Source organism: Schistocerca cancellata, chromosome 3, assembly GCF_023864275.1.
Source record: "Schistocerca cancellata isolate TAMUIC-IGC-003103 chromosome 3, iqSchCanc2.1, whole genome shotgun sequence".
NCBI classification, from domain to species: Eukaryota; Metazoa; Arthropoda; class Insecta; order Orthoptera; family Acrididae; genus Schistocerca; species Schistocerca cancellata.
Genome location: NC_064628.1, coordinates 357985720 through 358008803, shown reverse-complemented (window position 1 = coordinate 358008803; position 23084 = coordinate 357985720). Strand labels below are relative to the sequence as shown.

Sequence of the window (23084 nt, the reverse complement as noted above, 5' to 3'; positions counted from 1 at the left end):
ACATGTAAAACAGTGATTTTGTCAGAAATGATGTACAGAATATTTTGTTGCCAATAGACAGTGAATAAATTAGAAGATTTGGCAAGAGAAAGTAGTATTTGAAATTAGTGGATCGCAAAGGAGATAAAGTTAAATGATCAGGAATGTTCCAAATGTCATTGTTGACTGCCAGTTAATTTTACTGACACTGTTAGTCAGTAAAGCTGACTCCACTCATGACAGCATTAGCATCTTGACAAGATATAAAGAACATAATGAATGAATGACGTTATGATTCTATTAAAGAAATTTTCAGCTGGTTCCTTCTAAATGACTGGTGTAAAGTGATTGACATTTAATTGTGGTTTTGTAAAGCCTAGTTTTACGCAGTTAATGTAGGTAAATAGGTTTGTTAGAAAAAGAATTTTGAAACACATTGCTATAAATTTCTTTAGCTACAAACTTGAACACTTCCAGTATGATGGAGTTTCTGCAGTGACCTATTGTAGATGGTAAGCAGAGACAAATACAGGGCAGTCATGATCAGACTACAGCTAGCCCCACCCCCCATAATGACAGCTGTTTCTTCTGAACCTTTGGAACATAGCTTTCAGACTTAACACTCAGGTTGTATTATTTAACGTAGTGGTTCATGAAAGGCCTGCACAGTGTAAGAAGTATGGCAGTGCAAGTCAAATCTCAGAAAAATTGCATGTGATATATTGATGTTGTGGTGGTCTTCAGTCCAAAGACTGGTTTTTCCTCTTCATCTCTGAGTAACTAATGCAACCTGCATACGTTTGAATCTGCTTAATGTATTCATCTCTTGGCCTCCCTCTGCAATTTTTACCTCCCATCCCTCCCTCCAGTACTAAATTGGTGATCCCTTGATGCCTCAGAATGTGTCCTACCAACTGATCCCTTCTTCCAGTCAAGTTGTACCACAAATCTCTCTTCCCCCAGTTCTATTCAGTACCTCCTCATTAGTTATGTGATCTACCCATCTAATCTTCAGCATTCTTCTGTAGCACAACATTTCAAAAGCTTCTATTCTCTTCTTGTCCAAACTATTTATCATCCATGTTTCAATTCCATACATGGCTACACTCCATACAAATTCATTTCCTTATCTAATTCCCTCAGCATCACCCGACTGAATTCGACTACATTCCATTATCCTCGTTTTGCTTTTGTTGATGTTCATCTTATATCTTCCTTTCAAGACACTATCCATTCCATTCAACTGCTCTTCCAAGTCCTTTGCTGTCTCTGACAGAATTACAATGTCATCGGCGAACCTCAAAGTTTTTATTTCTTCTCCATGGATTTTAATACCTACTCCGAATTTTTCTTTTGTTTCCTTTACTGCTTGCTCAATATACAGATTGAATAACATCGGGGAGAGGCTACAACCCTGTCTTACTCCCTTCCCAACCACTGCTTCCCTTTCATGTCCCTCGACTCTTATAACTGCAACTGTGACTTATTAAACTGATAGTTGGATAATTTTTGCACCTGTCAGCATCTCCTCTTCTTCTTCTTTTTTTTTTGAGTTATTATATTCTTCTTAAAGTCTGAGTGTGTTTTACCAGTCTCATACATCTTGCTCACCATATGGAAGAGTTTTGTCACGGCTCTCTCTCCCAAGGCCATCAGTAGTTCCAGTGAAATGTTGTCTACTCCTGGAGCCTGGTTTCAACTTAAGTCTTTCAGTGCTTCATCAAATTCTTCACGCAGCATATCATCTCCCTTCTCATCTTCACCTACTTCCTCTCAAGTACATTTCCCTTGTATAGACCCTCTATATACTCCTTCCACCTTTCAGCTTTCCCTTCTTTGCTTAGAACTGTTTTTCCGTCTGAGCTCTTGATATTCTTACAGGTAGTTCTCTTTCTTGAAAGGTCTCTTTAACTCTCCTGTAGGCAGCATCTATCTTACCCTAGTGATATATGTGTCTACATCCTTACATTTGTCCTCTAACCATTCCTGCTTAGCCCTTTTGCACTTCCTGTTGATTTAGTTTTTAAGACATTTGTATTCCCTTTCACCTGCTTCATTTACTTCATTTTGATATTTTCCCCTTTCATCGATTAAATTTGATATCTGTTGTTATATCCAAGGATTTCTTTTAGCCCTTGTCCTTTTAAGTGCTGGATCCTCTGCAGGCTTCACTATTTCAACTCTCAAAGCCACCCATTCTTGTTCTACTGTATTCCTTTCCCCTGTTCTTGTAAATCAATCCCTAATGCTCCCTCTGAAACACTCTACAACCTCTGGTTCTTTCAGTTTATCCAGGTCCCATCTTCTTAAATTCCTGCTCTTTTGTAGTTTCTTCCATTTTAGTCTGCAGTTAATAACCAATAAATTGTGGTGGGAGTCCACATCTGCCCCTGGAAATGTCTTACAATTTAAAACTTGGGTCCAGAATCTCTGTCTTACCATTATACACTCCTGGAAATTGAAATAAGAACACCGTGAATTCATTGTCCCAGGAAGGGGAAACTTTATTGACACATTCCTGGGGTCAGATACATCACATGATCACACTGACAGAACCACAGGCACATAGACACAGGCAACAGAGCATGCACAATGTTGGCACTAGTACAGTGTATATCCACCTTTCGCAGCAATGCAGGCTGCTATTCTCCCATGGAGACGATCGTAGAGATGCTGGATGTAGTCCTGTGGAACGGCTTGCCATGCCATTTCCACCTGGCGCCTCAGTTGGACCAGCGTTCGTGCTGGACGTGCAGACCGCGTGAGACGACGCTTCATCCAGTCCCAAACATGCTCAATGGGGGACAGATCCGGAGATCTTGCTGGCCAGGGTAGTTGACTTACACCTTCTAGAGCACGTTGGGTGGCACGGGATACATGTGGACGTGCATTGTCCTGTTGGAACAGCAAGTTCTCTTGCCGGTCTAGGAATGGTAGAACGATGGGTTCGATGACGGTTTGGATGTACCGTGCACTATTCAGTGTCCCCTCGACGATCACCAGTGGTGTACGGCCAGTGTAGGAGATCGCTCCCCACACCATGATGCCGGGTGTTGGCCCTGTGTGCCTCGATCGTATGCAGTCCTGATTGTGGCGCTCACCTGCACGGCGCCAAACACGCATACGACCATCATTGGCACCGAGGCAGAAGTGACTCTCATCGCTGAAGACGACACGTCTCCATTCGTCCCTCCATTCACGCCTGTCGCGACACCACTGGAGGCGGGCTGCACAATGTTGGGGCGTGAGCAGAAGACGGCCTAACGGTGTGCGGGACCGTAGCCCAGCTTCATGGAGACGGTTGCGAATGGTCCTCGCCGATACCCCAGGAGCAACAGTGTCCCTAATTTGCTGGGAAGTGGCAGTGCGGTCCCCTACGGCACTGTGTAGGATCCTACGGTCTTGGCGTGCATCCGTGCGTCGCTGCGGTCCGCTCCCAGGTCGACGGGCACGAGCACCTTCCGCCGACCACTGGCGACAACATCGATGTACTGTGGAGACCTCACGCCCCACGTGTTGAGCAATTCGGCAGTACGTCCACCCGGCCTCCCGCATGCCCACTATACGCCCTCGCTCAAAGTCCGTCAACTGCACATACGGTTCACGTCCAAGCTGTCGCGGCATGCTACCAGTGTTAAAGACTGCAATGGAGCTCCGTATGCCACGGCAAACTGGCTGACACTGACGGCGGCGGTGCACAAATGCTGCGCAGCTAGCGCCATTCGACGGCCAACATCGCGGTTCCTGGTGTGTCCGCTGTGCCGTGCGTGTGATCATTGCTTGTACAGCCCTCTCGCAGTGTCCGGAGCAAGTATGGTGGGTCTGACACACCGGTGTCAATGTGCTCTTTTTTCCATTTCCAGGAGTGTATAATCAATCTGAAACCTTCCAGTGTCTCCAGGACTCTACCATGTATACAGCCTCCTTTCATGATTCTTAAATCAAGTGTCTGCTATGATTAAATTATGCTCTGTTCAAAATTCCACCATGCGGCTTCCTCTTTCATTCCTTTCCCCCAGTCCATATTCACCTACAACTTTTCCTTCTCCACCTTTTCCTACTTTAGATGATCTAAACGTCATTAGCGATAGGAAAGAATCTGTAACAGCAAATGCGAATGCGTTAATTAAGGCTAGTGAAGATGTAGGTCTAAGGATAAGTGAAGATGAAACTAAATATCTGGTTACTTCTAGAATGCCAACAGCAGTAGATCAGGAAATATTAAGAGTGGGAGACGTGCAGTTTAAAAAGTGAACACATTTAAGTATCTAGGCGTGGACATCACTTCGAGAAATGAGATTGATTCCAAACTGAAGAAGAGATTATGGGCGGGAAATGCGTGCTACTTCTCACTGAATAGATTACTTTCATCACGGATATTTTCTAGGAATTTAAAGATTAGAATATACAAAACTATTATTCTACCATTTATGCTGTTCGGGTGTGAGACTTGGGCTCTCATTGTGCAAAATGAAAAGCCGTTACGAGTATTTGAAAACAAAATTTTGAGGAAAATTTTTGGAGCAAAAAGGGATGACATTAGCAGAGAGTGGCGAAAACTGCATAATGAAGAGGTTCACGAACTCTATTCAAGCCCTGACATAATCAGTATTATTAAATCACGTAGGCTGCGATGGGCGGGTCACATAGCTCGAATGGATGAGGGCAGGGCAGCGTGCAGAGTACTGGTAGGGCACCCAGAAGGAAAACGTCCTGTGGGGAGACCGAGGCGTAGATGGGAGGACAATGTGAAGGCTGATTTGAGGAGCTTAGGTATTGAAGGTGAATGGAAGGAAATAGCCCAAGACAGGGACAGATGGCGAAAATACGTTGCTGCAGTAATGGACTCTCGAGTCCGGTATGACCAGTGAGTAAGTAAGTAAGTAATAAGTACCTTTTCCTACTTTCAAATTCCAGTCCCCCCATGGCTATTTAATTTTTGTCTCCCTTAACTATCTGGATAATTTCTTTTATCTCATCATACATTTCTTCAATCTGTTCATCATCTGTGGAGCTAGTTGGCACGTAAACTTGTACTGCTGAGGAGGGTGTGGGCTTTGTGTCTGTCTTGGCTACAATAATGGATTCACGATGCTGTTCATAATAGTTTATCTGCATTCCTATTTTTTTATTCATTATTAAACCAACTCCTGCATTACCACTATTTGATTCTGTATTTATGTACAATGTTGACTGGAATACTCTTTCAAATTCTAAAGGTGGCAGGGGTAAAATACAGGGAGCGAAAGGCTATTTACAATTTGTACAGAAACCAGATGGCAGTTATAAGAGTCGAGGGGCATGAAAGGGAAGCAGTGGTTGGGAAGGGAGTGAGACAGGGTTGTAGCCCGTCCCCGATGTTATTCAATCTGTATATTGAGCAAGCAGTAAAGGAAACAAAAGAAAAATTTGGAGTAGGTATTAAAATCCAGGGAGAAGAAATAAAAATGTGAGGTTCACCGATGACATTGTAATTCTATCAGAGACAGCAAAGGACTTGGAAGAGCAGTTGAACAGAATGGATAGTATCTTGAAAGGAGGATATAAGATGAACATCAACAAAAGCAAAACGGGGTGATGACACATACCATAATGAGGAAGGTAAAAGTGTCTTAATTAAAACTACTGAAATTGTTTGATTGTTTGAATGAATAAAAGCATGAGTAAATAGATTACAGACCAATGACCTCGCAGTCGGGTCTCTTCCCTCAAAACAACAAATATATTACATTCTTACAGTCAATTTGTTAGTATTTTGTGTGATACGGTGCCTAGATAGCCAATCCTGAGTTAGATTTTCCCTAAATCACTTCAAGTAGGGCCTAGTTCAGTCCTTCAGATGTCCGTTTCCAGATCCATTCTTGTTGGGTAAGCTTATGTTCATTTCTATCAAGTTTAATGTTAATGGAATGCCAGACCCAAACCTTCTCTTCTTCAGCTCCTAATGGAAACATTTATTTTTGTTCAAAATATTCCTACTGTAACATTCTCAAAAATGTATTATGCCTGTTGGAGAATCATTACAGTTAATACGGTACTTCTAATACATTATTAATTGAACTTATAACAACATTTTTCTTAAAAGTAAATATTTGTATTTACATGTAAATCAACTATTATCTATGGAAACTGCTGAAATCCATACCATTTTAATATATTTCTTTTTTAATTGTTATTATTGTTCTGTTTTATTTCTGTCAGGTCTACGTGGTGCAATTGCATATGCACTTTCATTACATTTGCAGTTCAGTGATGAGACTAGACATGTTATTGTGACGACTACTCTCATTATAGTGCTCTTTACAACACTTGTCTTTGGAGGATCAACTATGCCTCTAATGAAGGTGAGTCACATTCAGCCTTCTATATCTTTATGTATAACTTTTGTCCATTTCAGGGATCTACATAGGATACTGTATTTTTCACAAAGTTTATTCATAGTTCGCAAGTGTTATCCATTCCCCATTATTATTTGCTAACTTCATAGAAATGTTTTTTTAATTTTTATTCGTGTGTTGTGTGGTATGTGTTTTAAGTGAGATAATGAGTTAATGTAGTTAAAACAGTCAGTAGCAAGAAAGGAGATTAGAAAATCAGCCAGCAGTCGAATAATGTCCACTTTCTGAAAATTGTGTTTGCTGGGGACCCAGAAAAGAATTTAAAAAGATATTTTTGTTTTTGATGTGGTTTGGTAGTTTGCATCAAAGAACAAGATAGCCCTGACTTAAATTCCATTAGCTGAATTGTCAGGTTGTTATATAATATTGTTGCACCAACTTTAGCACTGACGTTGGACTGGCAGTCATGTATGGAAACGTCGTGTGTAGATTTACAGCAAATGAGAAATACCTGTGGCTCTGCCATCATACTGATATCAAAGTCAACTGCAGATAAGCAATAAAGAAGCTTGCGTCTCAAATTTTCTGCATAAGTTGATGATATCAGAGACATAACAGTTGACAATGGCTGTAGCTGTTAACTACAACTGTGGAAGACACCAGTAGTCAGTACATAAAATGTATAAAAATTGAGTTGAGATATTTTCTCTAGGATCCTCAAATCTGAATTGAGCTGTAGCCTGTGAGACATGACAACTGTTTGTACTTAGATTAAACCCACATACAATATTGGGCACAATTTCTGTAGTAATGTGAATAGTTGGCTAATAGTTTCCAGCCAGTTTCTGCATCTATTTTAGGGAAAGTGTGAGTGGTGTCTTAGATGTTGAGGAGTATCATACTTTCTGTCGTAATCATCTTTCCTTGAAACAACGGCATTTTTGACATTGTCTTGCAGTTTATACTGATGAGAACTTTCACACCACAGTTCTGAAATAGTGACACTCATCTTTTATTACCCACTTCATGTACAGCTCTTACAGAGTGTCATAATCTATTACAAAGTCGCAGGACATTCCCTTCATCCCTTTTCATTTCAACATAAACATTGTCATAATCTACCTGTTAGACATCTGTTCGCAATTCCCACAGGGGCATGCCCCTTCTCCCTGCTGCACAAATTGGTCACAACAGTAGTTACTCTTTTCTCCATGCGTAAACATGAATTGTGGTGGCCTGGTGAGACTATATTCAGATTTAGGTATCAGAGCAATTTTAGTAGACTCTAAATAACTCTGTCATTTTGTATCCTAGGTGTGCTCATACATGGGGAGCCAGGACAACAGTTGTAAAGAAAATTTTAATGGCAGAAAAAGAATAAAATTTTGAAATTTCAAAGAAGTGTACCTTCTAGGACTTTGTATTGTCTCGAATTTCATGCAGCTCAACACAGCAAAACTTGCTATCATACAGCTACAAATTGTGCAACCCAGTTGGCATGGCTGCAGAGTGACATGTCAGATTAGGGGAACAGGTCCATCTTGGTTCTGTCCTAACGTGTTAAATCAGTTCTGTCAGTCAGTTAATTTAAGGGTGTTTGTTGGATCTTGCCCATTGTCTCTTGTAGTGTGCCTAAGGAATGCTCCATTCTCAGATTGCTGTACAACAATTCAAGCAAATATCATTAGTAGTTTTATTTCTATAATCCAGATTGACAATACTTAATTTTAATGTACAAAGGTGTCGCAAGTGATGGGCGACATGCAACATAAATCCAAGTCCTTGCTATACACAATGTTCCTGAAAGTTGAGACACTTCACTGATAACTGTTCTCGTAGCACTGTCTGCTAGGCTGTGCTGATACTCCACGAATCCTGTCCTCTAATGTCCAGCCGAGGCTGGCAGGAATGGTGCTTATATTCACATCTTGCAGAGGTTGCTCCTGATGCAGCAAAGTCCTAATCAGCGCACCATTGGCCGATGTCTTTCCACCACCTTCTCTGGTCTTTGGTTCTTTTTCTTCGTTCCAGCACTTGTGATTACACCAGAGCATTCCTCCCCCCCCCCCCCCCCCCTCCAAAGTGACGGACCACCATTGTGTAGGGAGTGCGACCAAGGCAGGGGATGCAGAAGTGTGGGCGCATCATCAGGCCAGAAGCTATGGCTGCAGGGGACATCAAGCTTCCGGCCGTACCCCACCATCTGGCCTGCATTCTGGCAGAAATGTCCCGTGGAAAATGACCAGAAGGGTACGTGTCCACCTCCTGCTGCCATGAACCAGATGAAGAAGGCAATGACTGCTGTGGTGTGGATGGGTCCAGCTCCATTCGTAGGACAAGAGGAGGCCAAGGCCTCGTGTCCATGGGGTCGTCCCGCAGTGTCGTGTCTCGTGATGATACCCTCTGTGGCCACACTGCCATCTGGACCCATGAATCTGGGGGAAGAGAGATTGAAAGATCATCACCTACATGACAGAGGCGAAGTTGATTTTGATGGCAGTGCTGCAAGCCATCGGGACCTGAAATAAGAAACATGCAAGCGCCAAGTCGACCCAAGATCTTGCCTCGTGCCCACCGTCTGCTGCCACTAATAACCCTGTAAAAGACAATATCATACAGCACAAAGTGATACTTGCAGCCTTCCTTCAGTGCCGGATGCTAAGGAAGGTGGAGCAGTGTCCAATGGCGGCTGCTGGCGATGGTTCATCTCGTGGGTGCAAACTATATGAGGCGAAAAACAGTTGCAGTGCTTGATCCCTAGTGTGTACGGAGTGAAGTTTGGCCATCTGCTGCTTGAAGGTTCTGACAAAACGTTCCACTTTGCCATTTGACTGTGGATGGAATGGTGCACTAGTGAGATGCTGTATGCCATTGCGTTCACAGAACGTTTCAGTTTCATTTGACGTGAATTGAGGTCCATTGTTGGACATGATTACTTCAGGTAAACCTTATAGCCAAAAAAACGATGACAACACCTGAATTGTGCTATGTGATGTTATCGAGTTCATTGGCACTGCAAAAGGAAACCTGCTATATGAGTCAACACCAATCAACCAGCAGGTGTTCCAAAAAGGTCCCGCAAAGTCTGTGTGCACGTTGCCATGGCAATTGTGACTTAGGCCAAGCAGAGAACTTTTGTGGCGGTGTGGACTGATTTTCCACACATGTGTGACACTGTGATGTTATCTTTTCTGTTTGGGCGTACATACCCTGCCAAGTACAGTGTTGACACGCTAACTGTTTCGTATGTACAATCCCCCAGTTCCTTGGTGAAGCAACTGCGGCACTTCATTTTGCAACGGTTTAGGGGTTAACACACATGGATGTCCACTTTCATTTTGAACAAGAATCACACCTTTCTGTACAGTGAGGCTATCTCGACATGCAAAGTATCGGTGCACTACAGAGTTCTTTATGCAGTGCAAGGAACGAGGCCAAGATGTGTGTATGTAGTTGAGCAAAATGTTCAAATTTGGATCAGCACCTGTGGTCTCAGCAATTTTCTTATAGTTCAGCAGAAAAGACTCAAGTAATTCAGACTCCTGTGCATTAATATGACAACAAGATGCAGCAGAAGAGTCAAAGTCTATATCAGGACCAATCGGAAGACGGGAAAGTGCATCCGCATTACCATGTTGAGCTGTTGGATGATACTTGTAGTGGTATTGAGACAACAACAAAGCCCATTTTTGCAATTTTTGGACAGTTTGTACAGGAACTGGTTTCGCTGGATGAAACAACCACTGCAAAGGAATTTTCTGCCATACAAATAGTGGTGAAATTTGGTGACACCATAGCCAGAGCCTCTATTTCAATTTGTGAATAATTACACAGAGCTTTGGACAACACTTTTGATGTGAAAGTAATAGATCTGTCTTCATCACCAATACACGAAAGCATGGCACAGATTCCTTAAGAGGAAACGTCAACTTGCAATACAATTGTTTTGGTAGGACCAAAGTGAACTAAGCATCAATCACTAAGCAATGCTTGCGACACAAGCAATGCAATGGAGCTGCTATTTGCACAGCATTCAGTATGAACTGAATATAATAGTTCATTTTCCCTAACAAGGGGAGGCCGCCAATTGTGAAATTCAGATTCGATTCATACTGCGCATAATAAAAGCTCATGGCCAGACGTGGAATGTGGCAAAGCACTAAGATGCACTTCTCAGCCGTTGTCGAGAAAATCAACAGTTAAAAGAAACCGTTGCGGTGAAATACTCTCTACGATTAATAATTTTCTACAGCGTCGTGGCAAAGCGGTAAGCGCTCGGGTTCGTAATCCGAAGGTCGCCGGATCGAATCTCGCGCCATGCAACCTTTTTTTTTAATATTTGTTTTTTGTAATTCAAATGCTAATTATCCAGGTGGGAAGAGCAAATCAAATGTGGCGGTAGCAAATTTGATAAATATTGTACCATCGATTCAAGGGTGCATGATCGCATCGTAGAAGCTCGACAAAACTTCCAGCAAGTTACTACCAGAAACCTGCAGCAGTGGGCCTTGGGCGCTGCGAGTCAGTTCCCAGATTTCAACTTCAAAGCTTCAAAAACATGGGTCACCGAATTTAAAAAGAAGCATGGGATTTGGCAACGGAAAATCACAAAATTTGTTTCCTGGAAAGAGACGGCTACCCAAGACGAAATTTTGGCTGCAGCGGACACATTTCGGATCCAGACGCGAACGTTGATAACTAACTTCGACAAAGATTTCATAATTAATACTGATCAAACAGGTACGTAAAGAGCTGTTCACAAATGTCATATGACATGATGATAGAATATGATAATCTGATATATGATAGACAACACAGATTTCGTATATTTCTTATATAAATGATATTTTTATATTTTGTTTGTGAGGGTGCCAGTACCAGTCCACGTTCAACAGAACTCTCGCCGATAAAGGGTCAAAGGCTGTCCTGGTAACCCGACACGACATAAACAAGGTGACGCATTCGTATACGGCACAATATTCAATCACGATGTGTGGACGAGTCTTGCCTCTTGTTTTCGTATGCCTCCAAGAGTCCACAGGTACGTTTGAATCCAGAGTACAGAAGACAGTCGACGAGTACGCCAAGAAGTATACCAATGTTGTTATTACAGCCTCCAAATCCGGTAAACTAACAACGGGTTTGTTCATGGACTTCTTGCGTAATGCTTTGCAACCATACGTACAAAAGAAAGATTTTCTCCTTCTGATCGACTCTTGGGGTGGGCAAACGAACACGGCGTTATACGATGAGACGTTCCAGGACGATAAGAAGTTACCAACGTGCACTATAAAAGTCATTCCTCCAAAGTGCACTCCTCTCGTCCAACCGTGTGACGTGTATTTTTACCGGCAGGTAAAAAATTTGATCAAGCGCCTTCAAAATTGTGCTTTTTTAATCGAGCGAAACCGTGACATCAACTCCAGAGTCGATTGTATAAAAATCCAATCCATCGTCCACCACCAATTGTCTTCTCCGATTTTTGCCGATATGATACGATACGCGTGGTATGCATCAAACCTGACGAACGATAGAACAGTTTTTCAGAATCTCAATCAGGTGTGTTTCCCAACAGATAATTTAAAAAAAAAAAAATTGTTCTTGTAAAAACGCATCGTTTATCAGATGTGCTCGATGTCGTGCTGTTTTCTGCTTTCCATGTTTCTATGATAACTATCACTATGGTTCGTGCGATACTCCAGCTACTTCTGGTCACTAATTGTTAATTATGTGCGAGTGTATACCGAACTTTTCAATAAATTGTATCGACTTGAATATTATTTGTGATATTGTGTTTTATTTCAAGTATTATTTTTTCACGACAAAAGACTTTCAACAACTTATTACATGCATGATTGTTGCAACTGATTGCTGGAATATATATATATATATATATAATAGAGGGAAACGTTCCACGTGGGAAAAATATATTTAAAAAGAAAGTTGATGAGACTTACCAAACAAAAGCGCTGGCAGGTCGATAGACACACAAACAAACACAAACATACACACAAAATCTAGCTTTCGCAACCAATGGTTGCCTCGTCAGGAAAGAGGGAAGGAGAGGGAAAGACAAAAGGATTTGGGTTTTAAGGGAGAGGGTAAGGAGTCATTCCAATCCCGGGAGCGGAAAGACTTACCTTAGGGGGGAAAAAGGACAGGTATACACTCGCGCACACACACACATATCCATCCTCATATACACAGACACAAGCAGACATTTGTAAAGGCAAAGAGTTTGGGCAGAGATGTCAGTCGGGGCGGATGTACAAAGGCAAAGATGATGTTGAAAAACAGGTGAGGTACGAGCGGCGGCAAATTGAAATTAGCGGAGATTGAGGCCTGGCGGATAGCGAGAAGAGAGGATATGCTGAAGGGCAAGTTCCCATCTCCGGAGTTCTGACAGGTTGGTGTTAGTGGGAAGTATCCAGATAACCCGGACGGTGTAACACTGTACCAAGATGTGCTGGCCGTGCACCAAGGCATGTTTAGCCACAGGGTGATCCTCATTACCAACAAACACTGTCTGCCTGTGTCCATTCATGCGAATGGACAGTTTGTTGCTGGTCATTCCCACATAGAACGCTTCACAGTGTAGGCAGGTCAGTTGGTAAATCACGTGGGTGCTTTCACACGTGGCTCTGCCTTTGATCGTGTACACCTTCCGGGTTACAGGACTGGAATAGGTGGTGGTGGGAGGGTGCATGGGACAGGTTTTACACCGGGGGCGGTTACAGGGGTAGGAGCCAGAGGGTAGGGAAGGTGGTCTGGGGATTTCATAGGGATGAACTAAGAGGTTGCGAAGGTTAGGTGGACGGCGGAAAGACACTCTTGGTGGAGTGGGGAGGATTTCATGAAGGATGGATCTCATTTCAGGGCAGGATTTGAGGAAGTCGTATCCCTGCTGGAGAGCCACATTCAGAATCTGATCCAGTCCCGGGAAGTATCCTGTCACAAGTGGGGCACTTTTGGGGTTCTTCTGTGGAAGGTTCCGGGTTTGAGGAGATGAGGAAGTGGCTCTGGTTATTTGCTTGTGTACCAGGTCGGGAGGGTAGTTACGGGATGCAAAAGCTGTTTTCAGGTTGTTGGTGTAATGGTTCCAGGATTCCGGACTGGAGCAGATTCGTTTGCCACGAAGACCTAGGCTGTAGGGAAGGGACCGTTTGATGTAGAATGGGTGGCAGCTTGTCATAATGGAGGTACTGTTGCTTGTTGGTGGGTTTGATGTGGACGGACGTGTGAAGCTGGCCATTGGACAGGTGGAGGTCAACGTCAAGGAAAGTGGCATGGGATCTGGAGTAGGACCAGGTGAATCTGATGGACCCAAAGGAGTTGAGGTTGGAGAGGAAATTCTGGAGTTCTTCTTCACTGTGAGTCCAGATCATGAAAATGTCATCAATAAATCTGTACCAAACTTCGGGTTGGCAGGCCTGGGTAACCAAGAAGGCTTCCTCTAAGCGACCCATGAATAGGTTGGCATACGAGGGGGCCATCCTGGTACCCATGGCTGTTCCCTTTAATTGTTGGTATGTCTGGCCTTCAAAAGTGAAGAAGTTGTGGGTCAGGATGAAGCTGGCTAAGGTAATGAGGAAAGAGGTTTTAGGTAGGGCGGCAGGTGATCGGCGTGAAAGGAAGTGCTCCATCGCAGCGAGGCCCTGGACATGCGGAATATTTGTGTATAAGGAAGTGGCATCAATGGTTACAAGGATGGTTTCCGGGGGTAACAGACTGGGTAGGGATTCCAGGCGTTCGAGAAAGTGGTTGGTGTCTTTGATGAAGGATGGGAGACTGCATGTAATGGGTTGAAGGTGTTGATCTACGTAGGCAGAGATGCGTTCGGTGGGGGCTTGGTAACCAGCTACAATGGGACGGCCGGGATGATTGGGTTTGTGAATTTTGGGAAGAAGGTAGAAGGTAGGGGTGCGGGGTGTTGGTGGGGTCAGGAGGTTGATGGAGTTGGGTGAAAGGTTTTGTAGGGGGCCTAAGGTTCTGAGGATTCCTTGAAGCTCCGCCTGGACATCAGGAATGGGATTGCCTTGGCAAACTTTGTAAGTAGTGTTGTCTGAAAGCTGACGCAGTCCCCTCAGTCACATACTCCCGACGATCAAGTACCACAGTTGTGGAACCCTTGTCAGCCGGAAGAATGACGATGGATCGGTCAGCCTTAAGATCACGGATAGCCTGGGCTTCAGCAGTGGTGATGTTGCGAGTAGGATTAAGGTTTTTTAAGAAGGATTGAGAGGCAAGGCTGGAAGTCAGAAATTCCTGGAGGGTTAGGAGAGGGTGATTTTGAGGAAGAGGAGGTGGGTCCCGCTGTGACGGAGGACGGAACTGTTCCAGGCATGGTTCAATTTGGATAGTGTCTTGGGGAGTTGGATCATTAGGAGTAGGATTAGGATCATTTTTCTTCGTGGCAAAGTGATATTTCCAGCAGAGAGTACGGGTGTAGGACAGTAAATCTTTGACGAGGGCTGTTTGGTTAAATCTGGGAGTGGGGCTGAAGGTGAGGCCTTTGGATAGGACAGAGGTTTCGGATTGGGAGAGAGGTTTGGAGGAAAGGTTAACTACTGAATTGGGGTGTTGTGGTTCCAGATTGCGTTGATTGGAATTTTGAGGTTTTGGAGGGAGTGGAGCTGGAAGTGGGAGATTGAGTAGATGGGAGAGACTGGGTTTGTGTGCAATGAGAGGAGGTTGAGGTTTGCTGGAAAGGTTGTGAAGGGTGAGTGAGTTGCCTTTCCGGAGGTGGGAAACCAGGAGATTGGATAGTTTTTTAAGGTGGAGGGTGGCATGCTTTTCTAATTTGCGGTTGGCCTGTAGGAGGATGCTCTTAACAACCGGTGTGGATGTGGGAGAGGAAAGATTGAGGACTTTTATTAGGGACAGGAGTTGATGGGTGTGTTGATTGGCTGAGTGGATGTGTAGGTGAAGGATTAGGTGGGTGAGGGCAATGGATTGTTCGGTTTGGAACTGGTATAGGGACTGATGGAAAGAAGGGTTGCAGCCAGAGATGGGAACTTTAAGTGTGAGGCCTTTGGGGGTGATGCCAAATGTCAGACAAGCCTGAGAAAATAAAATATGGGAGTGTAATCTGGCTAGGGCGAAGGCATGTTTGCGGAGGGAATGTAAATAAAACTTAATGGGGTCGTTGTGGAGGTGTTGTGAGGGTGACATGGTACTAGAAGGTGGAAAGTGGAACACGAGGCTGAAATGAAAATGAAAATAAATATAAAAATATATGGGGAGAGATAAAGGTAAAACTAGAAAGCAAAAGGAGATCTGGTGTGAAAAAAGGCGAAAAAGGGTTGGTTAGAGCTGGGCTTTTGATCCTGTGGTGAACTTGTGTAGGTAGATAATGATGTGCATAAAGGTTAGGTGGTTGTGTTGCCGCCAAAACACGTTAAAGGGTGGAGAAATACGGGAGAATTTCGAAAAAACTACGTGAGGATGTATTAAAAGGGTGGTTTGGTGGTGACAGATTATGGAAATGAAGCTAACAATTGTCTGATGAAGAAATAATGACGTTAAAACCTGTGGGAAGCGGCTAGAAATGATCGATGATGTGAGAAAAACGGAAATGGAAATAAAGCAAAAGATATTAAAACTAGCCGAAAAGGTTGTTAAATAGCTGAAAGGAACTGTTTGTGAACTGGAAACGGTGGATTTTATAGCAGCGGTAGTGTTGAAAGCGGAAAAAAAATTTTGGTTTGGAAGTGGGTTACGTATTATTGAGTATATATCGGCGGGATAAAATTGTATACTGGATTACGGTAAAAAAGGAGAAGGTGAATAGAAAGTAAAACTGCTGGCAAAAACAGGAGGAGGAAATAAGATGACAGAAAAGACTACGAAATGTAACAGTGACAATAACAATAACAAACGTGATTGTTGGGTTCAAATTAATGATATGAATATAATAGAGGGAAACGTTCCATGTGGGAAAAATATATTTAAAAAGAAAGTTGATGAGACTTACCAAACAAAAGCGCTGGCAGGTCGATAGACACACAAACATACACACAAAATCTAGCTTTCGCAACCAATGGTTGCCTCGTCAGGAAAGAGGGAAGGAGAGGGAAAGACAAAAGGATTTGGGTTTTAAGGGAGAGGGTAAGGAGTCATTCCAATCCCGGGAGCGGAAAGACTTACCTTAGGGGGGAAAAAAGGACAGGTATACACTCGCACACACACACATATCCATCCTCATATACACAGACACAAGCAGACATTTGTAAAGGCAAAGAGTTTGGGCAGAGATGTCAGTCGGGGCGGATGTACAAAGGCAAAGATGATGTTGAAAGACAGGTGAGGTACGAGCGGCGGCAAATTGAAATTAGCGGAGATTGAGGCCTGGCGGATAGCGAGAAGAGAGGATATGCTGAAGGGCAAGTTCCCATCTCCGGAGTTCTGACAGGTTGGTGTTAGTGGGAAGTATCCAGATAACCCGGACGGTGTAACACTGTGCCAAGATGTGCTGGCCGTGCACCAAGGCATGTTTAGCCACAGGGTGATCCTCATTACCAACAAACACTGTCTGCCTGTGTCCATTCATGCGAATGGACAGTTTGTTGCTGGTCATTCCCACATAGAACGCTTCACAGTGTAGGCAGGTCAGTTGGTAAATCACGTGGGTGCTTTCACACGTGGCTCTGCCTTTGATCGTGTACACCTTCCGGGTTACAGGACTGGAATAGGTGGTGGTGGGAGGGTGCATGGGACAGGTTTTACACCGGGGGCGGTTACAGGGGTAGGAGCCAGAGGGTAGGGAAGGTGGTCTGGGGATTTCATAGGGATGAACTAAGAGGTTGCGAAGGTTAGGTGGACGGCGGAAAGACACTCTTGGTGGAGTGGGGAGGATTTCATGAAGGATGGATCTCATTTCAGGGCAGAATTTGAGGAAGTCGTATCCCTGCTGGAGAGCCACATTCAGAATCTGATCCAGTCCCGGGAAGTATCCTGTCACAAGTGGGGCACTTTTGGGGTTCTTCTGTGGAAGGTTCCGGGTTTGAGGAGATGAGGAAGTGGCTCTGGTTATTTGCTTGTGTACCAGGTCGGGAGGGTAGTTACGGGATGCAAAAGCTGTTTTCAGGTTGTTGGTGTAATGGTTCAAGGATTCCGGACTGGAGCAGATTCGTTTGCCACGAAGACCTAGGCTGTAGGGAAGGGACCGTTTGATGTGGAATGGGTGGCAGCTGTCATAATGGAGGTACTGTTGCTTGTTGGTGGGTTTGATGTGGACGGACGTGTGAAGCTGGCCATTGGACAGGTGGAGGTCAACGTCAAGGAAAGTGGCATGGGATCTGGAGTAGGACCAGGTGAATCTGATGGACCCAAAGGAGTTGAGGTTGGAGAGGAAATTCTGGAGTTCTTCTTCACTGTGAGTCCAGATCATGAAAATGTCATCAATAAATCTGTACCAAACTTCGGGTTGGCAGGCCTGGGTAACCAAGAAGGCTTCCTCTAAGCGACCCATGAATAGGTTGGCATACGAGGGGGGCCATCCTGGTACCCATGGCTGTTCCCTTTAATTGTTGGTATGTCTGGCCTTCAAAAGTGAAGAAGTTGTGGGTCAGGATGAAGCTGGCTAAGGTAATGAGGAAAGAGGTTTTAGGTAGGGCGGCAGGTGATCGGCGTGAAAGGAAGTGCTCCATCGCAGCGAGGCCCTGGACATGCGGAATATTTGTGTATAAGGAAGTGGCATCAATGGTTACAAGGATGGTTTCCGGGGGTAACAGACTGGGTAGGGATTCTAGGCGTTCGAGAAAGTGGTTGGTGTCTTTGATGAAGGATGGGAGACTGCATGTAATGGGTTGAAGGTGTTGATCTACGTAGGCAGAGATGCGTTCGGTGGGGGCTTGGTAACCAGCTACAATGGGACGGCCGGGATGATCGGGTTTGTGAATTTTGGGAAGAAGGTAGAAGGTAGGGGTGCGGGGTGTTGGTGGGGTCAGGAGGTTGATGGAGTCGGGTGAAAGGTTTTGTAGGGGGCCTAAGGGCTCCTGACCCCACCAACACCCCGCACCCCTACCTTCTACCTTCTTCCCAAAATTCACAAACCCAATCATCCCGGCCGTCCCATTGTAGCTGGTTACCAAGCCCCCACCGAACGCATCTCTGCCTACGTAGATCAACACCTTCAACCCATTACATGCAGTCTCCCATCCTTCATCAAAGACACCAACCACTTTCTCGAACGCCTGGAATCCCTACCCAGTCTGTTACCCCCGGAAACCATCCTTGTAACCATTGATGCCACTTCCTTATACACAAATATTCCGCATGTCCAGGGCCTCGCTGCGATGGAGCACTTCCTTTCACGCCGATCACCTGCCGCCCTACCTAAAACCTCTTTCCTCATTACCTTAGCCAGCTTCATCCTGACCCACAACTTCTTCACTTTTGAAGGCCAGACATACCAACAATTAATGGGAACAGCCATGGGTACCAGGATGGCCCCCTCGTATGCCAACCTATTCATGGGTCGCTTAGAGGAAGCCTTCTTGGTTACCCAGGCCTGCCAACCCGAAGTTTGGTACAGATTTATTGATGACATTTTCATGATCTGGACTCACAGTGAAGAAGAACTCCAGAATTTCCTCTCCAACCTCAACTCCTTTGGGTCCATCAGATTCACCTGGTCCTACTCCAGATCCCATGCCACTTTCCTTGACGTTGACCTCCACCTGTCCAATGGCCAGCTTCACACGTCCGTCCACATCAAACCCACCAACAAGCAACAGTACCTCCATTATTACAGCTGCCACCCATTCCACATCAAACGGTCCCTTCCCTACAGCCTAGGTCTTCGTGGCAAACGAATCTGCTCCAGTCCGGAATCCTTGAACCATTACACCAACAACCTGAAAACAGCTTTTGCATCCCGTAACTACCCTCCCGACCTGGTACACAAGCAAATAACCAGAGCCACTTCCTCATCTCCTCAAACCCGGAACCTTCCACAGAAGAACCCCAAAAGTGCCCCACTTGTGACAGGATACTTCCCGGGACTGGATCAGATTCTGAATGTGGCTCTCCAGCAGGGATACGACTTCCTCAAATCCTGCCCTGAAATGAGATCCATCCTTCATGAAATCCTCCCCACTCCACCAAGAGTGTCTTTCCGCCGTCCACCTAACCTTCGCAACCTCTTAGTTCATCCCTATGAAATCCCCAGACCACCTTCCCTACCCTCTGGCTCCTACCCCTGTAACCGCCCCCGGTGTAAAACCTGTCCCATGCACCCTCCCACCACCACCTATTCCAGTCCTGTAACCCGGAAGGTGTACACGATCAAAGGCAGAGCCACGTGTGAAAGCACCCACGTGATTTACCAACTGACCTGCCTACACTGTGAAGCGTTCTATGTGGGAATGACCAGCAACAAACTGTCCATTCGCATGAATGGACACAGGCAGACAGTGTTTGTTGGTAATGAGGATCACCCTGTGGCTAAACATGCCTTGGTGCACGGCCAGCACATCTTGGCACAGTGTTACACCGTCCAGGTTATCTGGATACTTCCCACTAACACCAACCTGTCAGAACTCCGGAGATGGGAACTTGCCCTTCAGCATATCCTCTCTTCTCGCTATCCGCCAGGCCTCAATCTCCGCTAATTTCAATTTGCCGCCGCTCGTACCTCACCTGTCTTTCAACATCATCTTTGCCTTTGTACATCCGCCCCGACTGACATCTCTGCCCAAACTCTTTGCCTTTACAAATGTCTGCTTGTGTCTGTGTATATGAGGATGGATATGTGTGTGTGTGCGAGTGTATACCTGTCCTTTTTCCCCCCTAAGGTAAGTCTTTCCGCTCCCGGGATTGGAATGACTCCTTACCCTCTCCCTTAAAACCCAAATCCTTTTGTCTTTCCCTCTCCTTCCCTCTTTCCTGACGAGGCAACCATTGGTTGCGAAAGCTAGATTTTGTGTGTATGTTTGTGTGTCTATCGACCTGCCAGCGCTTTTGTTTGGTAAGTCTCATCAACTTTCTTTTTATATATATATATATATGTGTGTGTGTGTGTGTGTGTGTGTGTGTGTGTGTGTGTATATATATATATATATATGTGTGTGTGTGTGTGTGTGTGTGTGTGTGTGTGTATGGGTATAAATACATTTGAATTACAAAAAACAAATAATAAAAAAAAGTTATGGCTCGAGATTCGATCCGGTGACCTTCGGATTACGAACCCGAGCGCTTACCGCTGCGTCACGACGCTGTAGAAAACTATTAATCGTCGAGAGTATTTCACCGCAACGGTTTCTTTTAACTGTCGATTTTCTCGACGACGGCTGAGAAGTGCATCTTGGTGTCTTGCCACATTATACCTCTGGCCATGAGCTTTTATTATGCGCAGCATGAATCGAATCTGAATTTCACAATTGGCGGCCTCCCCTTGTAAGACTGACTGCAATTTTGTGACATTGCGAGGAACTGGCATATCTCATATGGCTAACAAATGCAACTAGAGAGGATGTACACCTTGACTGTTTGACATGACCAAGATACTGCAACTCGGGTTTAAAAAAATCCCACCTGTCCAGTCTACATCTTATTCCAGTATCAGACAACACACTAAACAAAGCATGTAAATTTGCAATATGTTCTTCAGGTGTACGACCTGCTACTACAATATCTTCCGAATAGTTTGAACAATTTGGCACTTGTGCAGTCAGCTGTTCGTAACACCATTGGAAAATGGTGGGTGCAGAATCACTGCCAAAAGGCAAATGCACATATGAGGGTGGTTTTAAAAGTTCTCAGAACGAAATAGAAAAAAAGTACCTACATCACTGAAACATTTTTTATTTTTCAATGTAGTCTCCTTGTAGATTAATGCACTTGGTCCAAAAATGTTCCAGTGCCTTCATCCCATCTCGAAAATGAGTTTCCTCCAGGCCTGCAAAATAGTTGTCAACTCTGACTATCAATTCTTCATTTGAAGTGAATCTTTGTCCACCAAGAAAAATTTTCAGTTTTGGGAAGAGATGGAAGTCTGACAGAGCCATACTAGGTGAATAAGGTGGATGTAGCAAAAATTTGCCATGGCGACGGCACAAATGTGCAGGCACGCATTGTCTTGTTGCAGCACACATCTTGGAGATAATTTTTTCATTTCTGATTCTTCAGTTAAAATGTGGTACACACTTCCAGATGACATCTGGCAAGCACGAGTAATTTCTCGCGCTTTCAATCGGCGATCCTTCATGACCATTTTGTGCACTTTTGCAAAAATTTCTGGAGTAGTGACACATCTTGGCCAACCACTGTGCAGATCATCATCTAAGCTCTCCCAACCAAATTTAAATTCATTTTTCCATTTGGCAACAGGTGAATATGAAGGAGCAGACCCCCCCCCCCCAGTGTATCCAGGAAATTTGCATGAATGTTCTTTGGTTTCATACCTTTCTTTATGAAGTACTTAATGACTGCTCAAACCTCGCCCACCCCCCCCCCCCTCCCATCTTCGCAAATCTCTATACGGGAACAACCTCAGAGCCACATCACCGCCACAGCTTTCCTCCAAGAGCACTGATGTGGCAGGTGTTCACAGGCAACAGTCCAATGAATATCACATGAACAACTCATGGCGTTACTGCTAATCTCTCATGGTGATTGCGAGAACTTTTCAAACCACCCTCATATTTAAACAAGCCCAAGTGAGTATTTACTACACACACGTTCTGAGATTGTTTATTGAGCGGTATTTGAAGATATGCATCACACAAATCAATTTTTGAAAAGTAGTGTCCAGGGCCTAATTTGTTCATGGTATCCTCTGGGTGTGGCAATGGATAAGTATCAATGACAATTTGTGGGTTAACTGTAGACTTAAAGTCAACACAGAGGCAAATGTGACCTGAAGGTTTGGGGAGCAAAACCAGTGGACTTGCCGGTGGACTAGCTGATATGGGTGCAATAACTCCATTACCTTGCAATTCTTTAAGTTCAGCAGTGACTTTGTCCCATAATGCAATGGGAACAATTCTGGCCCAGCAAAATTTTGGCTGAGCATAGTCTTTTAGAGTAATATGTGCTACAAAATTGTTAGCCTTTCCTAAACCTCCAGAAAATATTTCTGGAAATTCTTTCAGCAAGCTAGCTGCACTGTCTTTTGCATTCATTGCAGACACTGACAACACACTGTCCTGAATATTAAAGCCAAACAAATCAAAAGAATCAAGACCAAATACGTTCTCACAGTCGCGTGATTGAATCACTGTTCACATATGTGAGTGATACATGGCAGGCAAAGTACACTTTCCAAATATGGGAATGTCTTGTCCATTATCAGTCGTCAGTTGCATGCTAGTTTTAGACAGGTGTGGGGAGCCTAACAGTTCACATGTGTGACGATTGAGCAATGTGAGAGAGGCACCTGTATCCAACTGAAATTTCGCACAGTTCTTACAAATAAGCAAATGAACAAAAGGTTTGTTTGACTAGCGTATCACTGAAGAAACTGCAGACTTGAAATATACTGCATTAATGACATGGGTCTTGTGACTAGATTTTCGTGAGTGAGCTGAATTCTTATGTTTGTTCCTTTGAAAACATACAGATGACACATGTGCTTTCCTACCACAAGTGTAACACTGAGCCTGTCGGAAGGGGCAGTCTTGGCATTTGTGCCATGAGTAACAGCGAGGGCAAGACTTAATTCTGTTCACCTGTGTAGCCACCTGGTTAGCAAGCGGCTTATGCGGCATGGAACGTTGTTTACTCAGTGTGGCTAGCACAAGCCACTGGTGTGGAATGGGGCAATCA

At 44.4% G+C, this 23084-nt stretch overlaps 1 protein-coding gene across 1 annotated transcript in view; it reads left to right on the top strand.

Annotated features, from left to right (window-relative positions):
- LOC126175048 (sodium/hydrogen exchanger 8) overlaps window positions 1-23084 on the top strand; it is a 59037-nt gene that overhangs the window by 9783 nt on the left and 26170 nt on the right. The window contains exon 3 of the mRNA XM_049921559.1: window positions 6181-6323. Coding sequence (XP_049777516.1) covers window positions 6181-6323 — 143 coding nt within the window. The remainder of the gene's footprint in view (window positions 1-6180; window positions 6324-23084) is intronic.